At 38.7% G+C, this 14,454-nt stretch overlaps 1 protein-coding gene across 3 annotated transcripts in view; it reads left to right on the top strand.

Annotated features, from left to right (window-relative positions):
* The window catches only part of KCNH5 (potassium voltage-gated channel subfamily H member 5), a 256,818-nt gene that overhangs the window by 193,446 nt on the left and 48,918 nt on the right, over nucleotides 1–14,454 (top strand). For all 3 annotated transcript variants that reach the window (XM_070733245.1, XM_070733255.1, XM_070733236.1), the window contains exon 9: nucleotides 2,836–3,088. In XM_070733245.1, coding sequence (XP_070589346.1) covers nucleotides 2,836–3,088 — 253 coding nt within the window. The remainder of the gene's footprint in view (nucleotides 1–2,835; nucleotides 3,089–14,454) is intronic.

Genomic DNA, 14,454 nt, shown 5'->3' with positions numbered 1-14,454 from the left:
ATAGAACTCCTGTTTGAAGACATTATTTATTTGAAGAACTACAGTATCTAGTAGAAATTTATTTTCAAACTTATATACCTAGAATAGAAAGCAGAGCCTTTTAAATTGTCTGTCAAGAGTTACAACAGCAGACATTTCATTGACAGGAAAAAAGCCTGCTCTACCGTAATAATGTGCATTATATTTCAAATCAAACCCTAATTTGAATTTATAGATTAATTCAAATGTGCATTCTAATGGAAATCTTTGCCACTGTTATTTTCCTTTGATAATGTGCAAATGACAATTTTGGAAATGACTTTTTGGAAATTGAAAAACCATCCTTCCTGCAGTCTCCCCGCCCCCCTCTCCATCTCCCTATTGAAAGGGACAGTTATAGTAGTCCCTTACTTTACTCACAACAAGAGCTCTATGAAGCTGGATTTGATGTGATATAAAACCTGGCTAATTCTTACACTGTCCTATATATTATTTTAGCTATAATAAGGAAAGTACCCAAATTCCCTTCCTTGCCTTTTGAAAATTTACTTGCATCAACTATATAATAAACCTACTTCTCTAGCTGGGATTTCATTTCCATTTTAAAGATGAAAAAAATCAAGTCTATATCTTGTGGAGCCCTCATTATTCTAGATTTGTTCTGAGAGAATTCTTTCTCTCTCTCCCCCCTCCCCCTTTTTTGGCTTACAGTATATTCAGTTGGATGCGGCTTTACTAGAACATTTTGGAATAAGGTCCTACATAGTGTACCTTTCTAAACTACTGGAGAACATGCTGAGTATTTCACTATTGTGTCTACAAAAAGCAAGACTGTTTGACATGATAGGGAAATCTTTATTTCTCTTTCTCTGACAACATAGACCTCTCCACTTTCTGAGAACATGATTGTGAGAGCTACTTAGGGTACTGGTTTTGTTTTTGAAATATTTCATGGTATAATCCTAAAAGCATCAACTTGAATTAAAGTTAATACATCAAACTCAGTGGGAACTACCACAAAGTAAATATATAGTTTTCCCGCCCCCCCAAAAAGTAAATACCGTATTTTTGGAGTATAAGACATACCTTTTTACCCCTCTAAAGAGGGTGAAAACTTGGGTGTGTCTTATATACCAAATGTAGCCCCCACCCACCCTTTGGCCTCTGCTTCCCAGCAATTTACCTCCTTGCAGCAAACAGAACAGAGTCTGTTAAGTCAGGCAACTCATTATCAGCTTCCTGACCCTCAGTTGATTTGTGGTCACCTGGTAAACTGAAAGTGAAACTAGCTGTAAAGTGGCAAATTGCTGGAAGAGAGACATAGATTTTTATTTTTTTGCTGAACAGGATGCAAGGAGGTAACTGTAGAATGTTCAAATGATTAGACTTATTTTTGAAAGACTGCTTTATTATTGTTCTTGACAACTTAACAAAATGAAGAATCTTTTTTAAAATAAATGCTTGATTTGACGAGGCCCAATGCTATTCTATCTTCTTTTAAAAATCAGAGAATAACGTATAGTTCAGGAAAGCCACATCAATTTTAACAGCTCTGTATAAGTATAGTCTGAAACAGTGTCCTGTTTAGTATTAAGATAAAGCATCTGAGTTAAATCCTGACTTAGGCATAGAAACATAGAAACATAGAAACATAGAAGATTGATTCTTCTGGCTACTATTGGACAATTGTTTCTTTCTGTGTCTATCCCAAATCCTAGGATCCGTGCAAAAATTAAGTTGTAGATTCCATTCTATTTCTATTAATTTAAAAACTGTTTTTCAGGCATTCCTTTAAGAGCCTACTCATACTGATTCTGTTTTTAATCAACTCTTAGATTGTTTTGGTGCTATTAATCTGCTCTTGATTAATTGCAAGTTTCTCTGAAACCACTCTTTAAAAGAAATCCATTTTACAAAAAAATAACCAAAGAAAATAATTAAAAACAAATTGGCTTTGGAGATTTAGGGAACAAAGATTTATTTATCCAAATATTTACTGTATGTGTTATGTGAAAATTAGTCCTGCTGAATTCAATTACGGTAAGTGTTAAATGTTTTCATTTGTTTCATTTAAAACTTGTGTATGGTACTCCCCAAAACAAAGTATTCTGAGCAACTTACAACATAAAAGCAATTCAACTATGAAATAAAACAATGTGGATTTAAAATCAATGTGAACCTTGGTAGAACCTACATTATAGCAAGTTTCACACTGATTATATATGAGTATATGGGAAAGAGGTTTAGTCTCTACAAAATACATGTACAATGATTCAATTTCTTTGTTCCAATATTCCTTTTGTAATAATTTATCTAGAAGCATTAAGAAAATTATTATCTATTGTAGTTTCTCTAAATTATACCTTTTCAATATGGTCAGGTAATACAGGCTTGCCTTTAAAAGATTTGACTAAGTAAGCATTTTGGAGCTCTTTAAACAATATAATGTAGGAGGGAGGAGGTTAATTCTCTGAGTTTGTGGGTTGGTTTCTATACCCGAGCTACATATAAGTGCACTGGTGTGCCTTTCGTCCCCTGTCCAATTGTCTTTCCTTTCTTTCACCTATCTTATATATTCTCTTCCTGTCATATATCCTCTCCTCTAAGCCCACTTTCACCCTTTTATATTATCACATGTCTATTTTCTTCCTATATACTTGTGTATTGGACAAATGAATGAATGAATGAATGAATGAATGAATGAATGAATGAATGAATAAATAAATAAATAAATAAATAAAATAAATATTTGCCACTATCAGAAATATAATGTATTAAAATAACTATGCATGTATGTTAACCTTCATGCTGTCTGTTTAAATTGCCCTCATTGTCATGTTTTTCCTCTCCCTCCAGGTCCTTTCAATATGTCCCAAGGACATGAGAGCAGATATTTGTGTGCATCTCAATCGGAAGGTTTTTAATGAACATCCAGCTTTTCGGCTAGCCAGCGATGGCTGCCTGAGAGCCCTTGCAGTGGAATTCCAGACGATCCATTGTGCTCCCGGAGACCTTATCTATCATGCTGGTGAAAGCGTAGATGCCCTCTGCTTTGTTGTCTCAGGATCATTAGAAGTCATACAGGATGAGGAGGTGGTGGCCATTTTAGGTAAGATGGTGAAGTGGCAGCCATCTTGTATGGCCACTATTACTCTGATATCAGTGGGGCATTTTTGTATATTTTAATGCAGTGTTTCTCAATTATTTTCTGTTATGCCCCCCCCAGAAAGAAGTAAACATTTTGTGCCCCCCCCAAACTTTTCGTCAGGATAATTGTTTGCAATATTCAGCATCTTTTCACTAAAAAACTCAAGCGGCTTATCAGCATGATTGGGGTGTAATAAGTGACACCTTAATTTATTTGGCTTCATGCTGTCTGTTGCCAACATTTTTAGACACAGTAAACATACTGGTCTTTCCTTGTCTCTTATTGTAGTCACAGTGAAGCCAAGCACTACATACACATACCAGGAAGTAATCACTTTGGCATCCTTAGCAACCTGCCGGTATACATGACATCAAAGCTCCGCCCCCGGAATCTCTTCATGAGAGGGATTCCCCAGCTCCTTCAAAGGGAGGTCTTTTCATGTAAAAAAAAAATTATTTTTACAAAAAAGGACGCCATAGTGGTGCCGCAAGCAAAGGGAGGTCTTTTCATGTAAAAATAAAAGTTTTTATTTTCACGTGAAAGGACCTCCCTTTGCTTGCGGTGCCGCTGCGGTGTCCTTTTTCATAAAAATAAAAGTAAATAAAAATATAAAATTCGTAAAAATAAAAAAATGATGGGATTCTGGGGGTGGAGCTTTGGCGCCATGAACTGTTTGGGTTCGGCTGAATTTTGCGCGAAGTTCATCCGAACTTGCCGAACCCGAACACCGTTGGGTTCACCCATCACTACTGATAACAATTAATCAGTGGAACAACTTGCCTCTAGAAGTTGTGAATGTTCTAATGCTGGACATTTTAAAGAAGAGATTGAAAACCATTTGTCTGAAATGGTATAGGGCAGTGATGGCGAATATATGGCAGGGGGGTCACAGGTGGCACATGGAGCCATATATGCTGGCACGCGAGCTATTGCCCTAGCTCAGCTCCAACATGCATGTATGTGCTGACCGGCTGTTTTATGGCTTGTACAGAGGCTCTGGGAGGGCTTTTTGGGCTTCCAGAAAGCCTCCAGAGAGATGGGGGAGGGCATTTTTACCCTCCCGTAGTTCCAGGGAAGCCTTTGGAGCCTGGGGAGGGCAAAACACAAGCCTACTGGGTTCACCAGAAGTTGGGAAACAGGCCATTTCTGGCCTCCAGAGGGCCTCCGGGGGGGGGGGGGAGCTGTTTTCACCCTCCCCAGACATTGAATTATGGGTGTTGGGCACTCGCACATGCACGATACCATGCACTTACGCTCTTTCAGCACCCGAGGAAAAAAAGGTTCATCATCATTGGTAGAGGGTTTCCTGCTTGAGCATAGGGTTGGACTAAAAGACCCGCAAAATCCCTTCCAACCCTGTTATTCTGTTCCATTCATCCCAAATCTTTATACTGTATTAGTAAAATCCATTAAAAAAAAAATCCTTCTTTTTGCCCTCATACATTTTGAGAGTAGATTGTGAGAGAATAATTATTTCAAGCTATCAAATAATGGGCATAAGGTTACCTAGATGCAAACATTAATTGCTGACCATTAGGAGCTGCACATAATTTTATATTCCTGTTTATATTATGCATAATATTAAATACAATTAAGAGAAAAAATACATGTTATTTTTCTTCTGGCCGTGACTTGCTGTCATATAGTAATTAGCTAGAAATGTAACATGCTTGGCTATTGTATGACTTGCTAATGCTGTGGTAATGAAGTGTGTGTAATATGATAACAGCCTCCCCAAGGAAGCATCACAAAGTATGCTGCTCATCCCATGAAAATGAGAGACATCATTCTAAAACTACAACCATTAGAAGAGAAATAATGCATTCATAAAAACTGTGAATTGTTTGCTTGGCATAATATTGATTTTCATAGGAAAAAGTAGATACACCCACCTCATTTATATTTAACAATAGGGAAAATGAGAGAAGCCACAAGAAGCCAAATTTAAACCATAGAGACCAGGGGTGAAACTCAGCATGTTTTGACAGGTTCTGGAGAACTGGCAGCGGAAATTTTGAGTAGTTCGGAGAACCAACAAATACCACCTCTGGCTAGCCCAGAGTGAAGTGAAGGGAATGGAGATTTTGCAGTATCTTGTCAGGGTATAAACCTGAAGTAATATTACAAGTACAGTGGAAGTACTGTAAAGCGAATGCTGAATCATGGTGCTTCAGCAGAATGATGCAGTCTGTTCTATGATCTGATTGGTCAGTACATGTATATAATGTAATACACCTTTTGGGTGGGTGTGGTCTGGTTTGATGATTTAATTTAGTGGTATAGTATAGTGTGTAATATAGTGTAGAGTAAATGATTATTTTTTGATAATACCGAAGAAGTAAAAGAGCCATCTGAAGAAAGAATTCCTACTGTCATGTTTTTATTGAGAAATCTACCTTGTGCCTCGTATCTGCCACGTTTCCAATGCAAATTCAAAAAACCCTGACATATCTTTCCCCTGGAGTTGGGTGGGAAAGGAGATTTTGCAGTAACCTTCCCCTCCCATGCCTACAGAGCCAGTACGGAAAAAATTTGAATTCCACCCCTGGTACAGATCTGGTACAGATTGATGGGGAATGAAACTTTAGAGCATATCTTTCTTTGGGCCAAGGCCACATTTGATAGCCTTTCCCCAAAAGTAAAGAGCCAAGAATTAAATATGTACACATGTTTTTGTGTACAAAAAATGTACACATGTTTTTGTGTACAAAAAATGTACACATGTTTTTGTGTACAAAAAATGTGCACATGTTTTTGTGTACAAAAAAATGTTTGTGCACATTGTTTTAAAATGTGCACAAACAGGGAAACTTAACAACAGAAAGGAATAAATTTGAGTGTGTATGTTAAATCACAGATCGATGTGGAAATTGACTGGAGTGGAGTTGGAATGAAACCAACCAATGATCAAAATTAGACAAAATTGTCCACAACTGGTTCATTATTGATTTGATATATCCTATGGCAGTTGCTTTCTGGGAATAATAGCCAACTAATGCCTATACTTTTCAGGGGAATGATTTACTATCAACCAGCTAAAGGTCTTTTGCCAATAATATACTGATTTTTAACCAGTTACTATGAATTCTTTTGCTACAGTTTGCTCTGGGAACATATTAAGTCTAGTAAATTTTAGAAAATATTGAATAAAGGTGTCTGCTTCTTTTGATATATGGAATAACTTAATATTCAGCAAATATTAACAATGTTGTTGTTAGTTGTGAAGTCATGTCCAACTCATCGTGACCCTATGGAAAACATGCCTCCAGGCTCTCCTGTCTTCAACCATCTCCTAGAGTCCATTTAATCTCACACCAACTGCTTGAGTGACTCCATCCAGCCACCTCATTTTCTGCCGTCCCCTTCTTCTTTTGCCCTCAATTGTTCCCGACATTAAAAGTATTTGAGTTTCATCTTCAGGATCTGGACTTCTAAAGAGCAGTCAGAATTGATTTCCTCTAGGACTGACCGGTTGAATTGCCTTGCATTCCAAGCGGCTACAGAGGTCCTTTGGTTTATTTTATTTATTTATTTATTTCATTGGATTGGTATGCCACCCCTCTCCGAGGACTCGAAGCGGCTCACAGCATATATAAAAAAAGAACAGTAATATAATCCAATTGGTACTACAATATTAAAAACAATTAGAAAGAGAAGATTAACCTAAAAAATTAACTTATTAACCAAACATTCAGCAATCATACTTAAGGCATTCAGTGGTCAGGGGAAGATCTAAGAGTCCCAAGCCTGGCGGCAACGATGAGTTTTTAAGCTCTTTCGGAAGGCAAGGAAGGTGGGGGCAGTGCGAATCTCTGGGGGGAGTTGATTCCAGAGGGTCGGGGCTCCCACGGAGAAGGCTCTTCCCCTAGGTCCCGCCAACTGACATTGTTTGGTCAATGGGACCCTAAGAAGGCCAACTAAGGTTGCCGGAAACAGGCCCATTTTTGCACTTCCTGAACTCATAGTAGGCCCATTTATTTCCTGTCCCAAGTCTCCCCCCATGCCCTGCACCTACCTGCATCCAAAAATGGACCTCATGGGGACTCCTGGGAGGAGTGGACAGGCCAGCCAGGAGTGGGATTTGGGGTTTTTCCAAACTGCATTGAATTTAGCTAGAGGTTGTCCAAAATCCCTACAAAAGCCCACCCCTGGTCATAGAGTACAGAGTGTTGGGACTAAGTTAGAGACCAGATTATTCTTTTTCAATATCACTAAATAGCCTCTTACCAATTAATTACTGTTAAAGGAAAAAATCAATGGTTCCACAATTGTCTTCATTATATAGTATTAAGTTATGCTTCTTAGCCTTCCCAAACATGCCTTTAGCCCAATCTAAGAAGCCATCTCTGCAAATTGCCTTTGGCTGCAATTCACATTCTTCTGTTGTGAAATGAAGCTAGGAGGCCAAGTATAAAAATTTCCTATTGCAAAGCAAAGAATTGGAGACACACATACACTTGTAACACTTTCCTTCTGTTGCAGAGGCATGTGGAAGAAAAATAAAAGGATTTTAGTTTCAGTGATTCCACAGCAGCCTGTTATTAGCTAGCACTTAATTGCATTTAAGTTAGTGGTCCTTGCTAAAGACATTTAAGCTACCGGCTATTCTTTTATCTTATGAAGGCAAAAACCATAATTCATTTTCTCCAGAATATGCATGATTGTCTTACCTTTAGCATGTACACATTCACCTTTGTTTCCATTTGTTTGTTTGTTTAATCAAGCATGATTAAATAACAGATATACATATAAACATAACTATGAATACATGAAATGGATATGAATAAAAGGGAACATTATGACAGGGATGATAGGCATGCTAGTGCGCTTATGCACGCCCCTTAAAGACCTCTTAGGAAAGGGGTGAAGTCAACATTAGACAGTCTAAGGGTAAAGTTTTGGGGGTTTGGGGAAGAAACTACAGAGTCAGGTAGTACATTCCAGGTATTAACAACTCTGTTACTGAAGTTGGATTTTCTGCAATCAAGTTTGGCATGGTTAAGAATAAGAATAAATTATGTTTTTTGCTGACAGAGGGATGTAGGAGGCCATCACAGTCAAAAACGAAGCTCAGGAGCCTGTTTTCACTGGCAGAGTGCTCAGGCCATCAGATGCACCTCCAACACAAGTGACCTCAACCTGCCATTCCCCCTGGCTCGTTCCAAGGTCAAATACAACCCTGATGTGGCCCTCAATGAAATCAAGTTTGATACTTCTGTGTTAAACTACAACAGGGGTATCCAACTGGTGGTCCATGGGCCCGATGTGTCACGTGGAAGCCACACCCACTCCAGCTCCGCACAGAAGAAAAAACCATCTTGATACTTCACGTGACAGCAGCGTGATGTCACAATGTTGACTCCCATGGGCTAATGATTCAGATGTAACATTTTTATGTAGCACTATGGCTCCCTGTTCTCCCAAGCCTAGCAAGAGTTCAGTTAAACACCTGTAAGGACAAACCATTTTTTAAGGCTATAGTAGACCATTTTAGTTTGGCATGTTGATATCCTTGTAGAAAGAACATGGCATGATTTATTAAGTTATATTAAGTGAAACAAATTGAAGGCAAATAGTGTATGTTGATGTTTAACAGTAGTAATTTTACTTTTCTCCCATGTATTTCAACATTTCAAGCTTTATTTGATCAGCGACTGCTAAGAATTTCAGTCCATTCTAGCTTCAATAGGAGCAGCTTTAATTACCTTTCACTCTTTTCATCATCCTAAGTAAACCATCCTGTGAATTACTTATTATGTCACCAAGAATTCTGATAGAAAATATAAATTGATCTCAAAGGGAATTGCGCAATAAAGAGTTTGACTAGGCCTTTTCCTATCCTACTTTGTCAAATGGCTTAGTTGCAGTGATTCATGAAGCTGGTTTGTCTTTCAAACAACATAAAAAAGGGGTTGACAGTGGAGCAGCTGCAGAGATGGAAGAATCTGTACTAGATCAGTGATTTTCAACCTTTTTTGACCCATGGCACATTTTTTACATTTACAAAATCCTGGGGCACACCACCAACCAAAATGACACAAAATGACACCCTAAGACACTCTCCTCTCTTTTTCCATCCCTGTCTCCTCCCCCTTGTGTGTGTGTGTGTGTGTATATACACACTCTTGAACCATTTCCAAAAACAGGTGAGGGCTGGGTTTTTTTCCTCTCTTATTCTTTGGGTGCTTTTTATCATATGCTTTAAATCAAGAGTCACTTCTCTCTCTCTTTTGTTTCTCTCTCTTTCCTCTCATTCTATGCCTCAATCATTTTCTCATTTCTCTTTTTTTCCTCCCTTTTTTGCTCATGTCTCTCTCCCTCTCTCTCCCTTCCTCTCTTTTTCTCTCTCTCTTTTTCTTTCTCTCTTTCTTTCTTTCTTCCTCGCTCTTTCTCTCTGTCTCTCTTTCTTTCTCACTATTATTTTCTATCTCTTTCTCTCTTTTCTTTCTCTCTCTTGCTTTCTCTCTCTCTCTCTCACTCTTTTTCTCTCTCTTGCTTTCTCTCTCTCTCTCTCTCAGCAAAATGTTGTGAGACCGGAACCTGAGCTTCCTTCTTCGCGGCACACCTGACCATGTCTCGCGGCACACTAGTGTGCCACGGCACACTGGCTGAAAAACACTGTACTAGATGAATGAGGAAAACCCCCTCCCATCCTTGAGTTAACATTGCATGAAATGGTAGAGAAGAGATCAAATAATGGCACCTTCTATTCCTAAAGTTATCTTCTACTAAGTGTTACTTTTCAGAGGCAAAAAAGAGGCATTTTTCACTAAAATGGGTTACTCAGTGGACTTGGGTAGCCTGCACAGCACTCCTAGTGGGTGGGCGAACGCAAAAACAGCCCCGTTTTTACAAAAAAAAAAAGGGGGGCAAAATTTTGCAAAAATGGGGGGTGTTCTTGCCTTCCCCCAACCCCTAGGAGCATTCTGCAGGTTTCCCAAACCTTCTGCATGCTCTGGTTTTGCAAAATAAATGGGGGGAAAAGAAGGGCCTTTTTTGCAGGGCCTTTTTTTTGCCTTATAATTACCCCATCTAGCATCACTGGAGGAGGAATTCTGGGAGTTGAAGTCCACTAGTCTTAAAGCTGTCAAGTTTGAAGTTTGTAAAAAGTGTACTTGGTTGTAAAAAGTATTCTGCTACACCGGTATTTTATTAAATAATATATAACTACACCATTTGGCTCAGAATACTTTTTTGCTTGTTCTCCTCCTCCAAAATCTTGGTGCGTCTTTATATGCCGGTGCATCTTATACTCCGAAAAATATGGTAGTTCTTTTCCTGTGTTTTAAATATTGAGATGACAAGTACCTAAGTGCATACAGTATATGTTCATACTATCCCTAACTCATATAACTAACCCATTGACAAAGTAAAAAAAAAAAGACTTTGAGAAGCACCCAGCCTGACAGAGGTAATCTAAAGTCACTGTACAACTCTAAAAGGGCTAGAACCAGCCTTCCCTGAATTCCTTGGAGCCTTATCTAATTATTATATTGCATATTGAAGCTAATTTGCATGTCCCGGGATAATGTTGCAGGATCCAATATGATAGGCATGCTGGTGCGCTTATGCACAATATGGGTCCGTCACAGGGACTACAGCAGGTGCCAAAAGAGTTTGCACATGTGTTATCGTGCATGTGCGAGTGCCCACACCCATAATTCAATGCCTGGGGAGGGCAAAAACTGCTTCCTCCACCTCCTGGAGGCCCACTAAAGGCTGGAAACAGCCTGTTTCCAACTTTTGGTGGGCCCAGTAGACTCGTGTCTCACCCTCACCAGGCTCCAAAGGCATCCCTAGAGCTGGGGGAGGGTAAAAACATCCTCCACATCCCCCTGGAGGCTCTCTGGAAGCCAAAAAATGCCCTCCCAGAGCCTCTGTGTCAGCCAAAAATCATCTAGCTGACACACGCATGCACGTTGGAGCTGAGCTAGGGCAACAGCTCATCTGCCAGCAGATATGGCTTTGCGTGGCACCTGTGGCACCTGTGCCATAGGTTCGCCATCACTGGACTAGAGCTTTCAGACTCATTCTGGGGCTCATCCTCAGAGGATGCATAGTATTTATGTGGTGCCTGGTTACATGTGATTTCTTATTGGTTGATTGAGGTGTTGATGGCTGCTAAGTCTAATTGTTTCTGAGGGGCAACTGCCAGACTGGGGAGATTCCTTTTATTATAGGCAAAACATAATAAAGTAGTTAGTTTGAATTCTGCATGTGTAGATCTTATTGTTCCTACCTTGTTATAGTAACAGTCTTATAATACTGTATGTTAGCATAGTCACAAATTTTCTGTTCCATATTTCCTCTCTTTGGTACTGAGTTTTGCCAACTGATGAGACGTGTAATCTAAACCAGTCAGAGACCTGTGTGGAATAAAATCAAGGATTTGTGAACCTTTGTCCCACAAAAATCCCTGTAAATTATTGAAAGGAATTGTAATCCTCTAAAAATATTCATTGAAGTGTCTCTTTTAGAACTCATTTTATTTATGTTTGTAATGTCATGAAATCTAGAAAATCTGTTTGACCAGAAACAGTTGCAAATGTGTATGTGTGTTTGCGTTTGAAGAGCAATTCCTTCCAGCTGTTTAAAAACTGATGTTGATCAACCAGACCATCTGTTTCTATTTCTAATAGTTATTAAATCCCAGTAGTGACTTCCAAATGATGAATCTTGATTCAGTTTTCTTAGACTTCAAAGCCTAATAATTTGTTAGATTGGGCATGTGGCTATGTAGGTTATTAGGATGACTCAAACCATCTCTTCAAACATTTGTAATCTCGCAAGCCTGGATAGTTAGGATAACACAGACATCTTGTGGTCAAAGATTTTTCCCTTTTTCTAAAGGGACATATTACATCTTGATTCCATACATTCTTGCAGGGGGTGGGCTTCAAAAAATTTAGCAAGGGGTTCTCTGCCAGGTTGCTGGTGGGCATGACCATTGTGGGTGTGGCCTAGTCAGCCTCCTGCACCATGGCATGGGGGACATTTTTGTCCTCCTCAGGTTCCAAAGGCTTTTCTCGAGCCTCCGGGGTGGGGGTGAAAATGGCCTCCCTAGGCTCCAGAGGCTCTTTGGAGGCCAGAAACTGACTTCCTGAACTTCCAGTAGGCCTATTTTTCACCCTCCGTGTGCGCCCTACACTTACTAGCATCTAAAATGGGCCACATAGGGACTCCTGGAAGGGGCAGAGTGGGCAGGGTGGGCCAGCCAGGAGTGGGATTTTGGGGCTCTATGAACTGCACAGAATCTTAGCTAGAGATTCCCCTGAACCCCTGTGAATCCCTAGTAACCCACCCCTGCATTCTTGCAAGTTCAGACAAGATGGTCCTAACTTCCAAATGGTTTTATAGGACTAATGGGAGATTAGTTTAAATTAGAGAGCAAAGCTCACATAGGTTGGGCAATCTTGGCAGAAAAACATAGGAATAAGAAAACCAAGCTTCTGCATTTAGATATCAAGAAGGCTGGAATATCATAGACATATTTGTAGATGTTTATATATCCTTAAAAATCTTTAAAGCATTGGAAAGGTAGAATTGACTTTGGAGTATGAATTTTTTTTACTTATACATTTTATACGTTTATTTTTATTTATTAAGTGTATTTCAACTTATCCTTTGTCCTAGTGCAGGAGTACGGAAAGTTGGCTCTTCTATGAGTTGTGGACTTCAACTCCAAGAATTCCTGAGCCAATCATGCTAACTCACTAATTCTGGGAGTTGCAGACCACATGTCATAGAAGAACCAACTTTCCCTACCCCATACCTAGTGTCCTAGAATGATATATAAAAAGCATAAAATATATTACACTATAGTACACTATATATGTTACAATACTCCTAAAGTTATAAGTTATTAAAATAAATTAGAGATATTAGAGACAATTTAAAATAATTTAACCTATTTGAAACAGAATCTATAATATCTATCATATAGATTTAAATATCTTAAAACTGGGTCAGTTCCTACCTTGTCATCTGGGTAAAATAACAAAACTATCATTTTTTAAAAATCACCTCGAAATCTTATTTTATAATATTTATCAAGTTAGGAATTTGTTACACTGTTGTAAATATTTTGCAAAGCTTTGCGTAAGTAAATCTTTGTATACATTGGAATTGCCTACCTTGCCCAAAACAAGTTATATGTGCAATACCCGAAAGTGCAGAGGTTAAAGGACTTGATTTCATAAGAAAGAATGGGAGAAGACAGCATTGAATACTGTTTGGGTGGCAAGAATACTGAGGAAACTGTTAAAGTGGAATGTTCAGGCTCATTAAACTTCCTTATTTGATGACATTATTAGTGGCCTTTTTTCTCTTTGTATAGCTCTGTAGCTTGCAAGTATATTGTCCATTCTTTGTCCCTCAAGAAGCATAGGGCATTGGGGATGACCTTGGCAAACTGTTTCCAATGCAGTCTCATCAAATAAGATTTAATTACCTCTTGAACATCATTAGCATCAGTTTTCATCTTCAAATGCTTGCAAAGCTGTGCAGTGTTTTTCTTATCATCCCTTGTGTGTTTCTTCACAAGCCTATTTCTCTTTTGCATCTAATGCCTATCCCTATCTTCTACATAATTACAATATTTGTCTCAAAACTTGCAATGACCCTCTTCTGACCATGGATTACATAAGTGATGTCATATTAAGAAATAAATTTTTAATATTGTTTAAACAATGTTTTAAAACATGCCTGAAAGGGCAAGATTGCCAAGAACATTATTGATTACAAACAAAATATGGAATAGGGTCTCCTGTATTATCAATTTGTTTTTCCAACTTCTGAACAAAACTATCAATTAATCTTCAGAAAATGGTGTTAGAACCCAAGTAGTAAGATCTGAATGACATGAGTTATAGTGGCACATTGGTTAGAATGCAGTACTTCAGGCTATTTCAGCTGACTGCCAGCTGTCTGCAATTTGGCAGTTCAAATCTTACTAGGCTAAAGGTTGGCTCCACTTTTTATCCTTCTAAGGTGAGTAAAATGAGAGTCCAAATTGTTGGGGGCAATATGCTTACTCTGTAAACCACTTAGAGAGGGCTGTAAAGCACTGTAAAGTAATATATAAGTCTAAGTGCTATTACTATTGCACAGACAGATACAGATACAGTGGTTATAATGCACTATTGCATACCAATTTTGACAATTGTCAGGAGTTTGATCCTGAGAGGTTCAAGATTGACTTAGCCTTCCAGCCTCCTGGGATTGGTAAAATGAGGACCCAGATTATATGATGACATTTGTAAACCACAGAGAATGCTTTAAAGTACTATGGGACAGTATATAAGTCCAAATGCTATTTTTATTACTAA

This window comes from Erythrolamprus reginae, chromosome 1 (assembly GCF_031021105.1).
Source record: "Erythrolamprus reginae isolate rEryReg1 chromosome 1, rEryReg1.hap1, whole genome shotgun sequence".
Lineage (NCBI taxonomy): Eukaryota > Metazoa > Chordata > Lepidosauria > Squamata > Dipsadidae > Erythrolamprus > Erythrolamprus reginae.
This window is presented reverse-complemented; position numbering and strand designations above follow the sequence as displayed.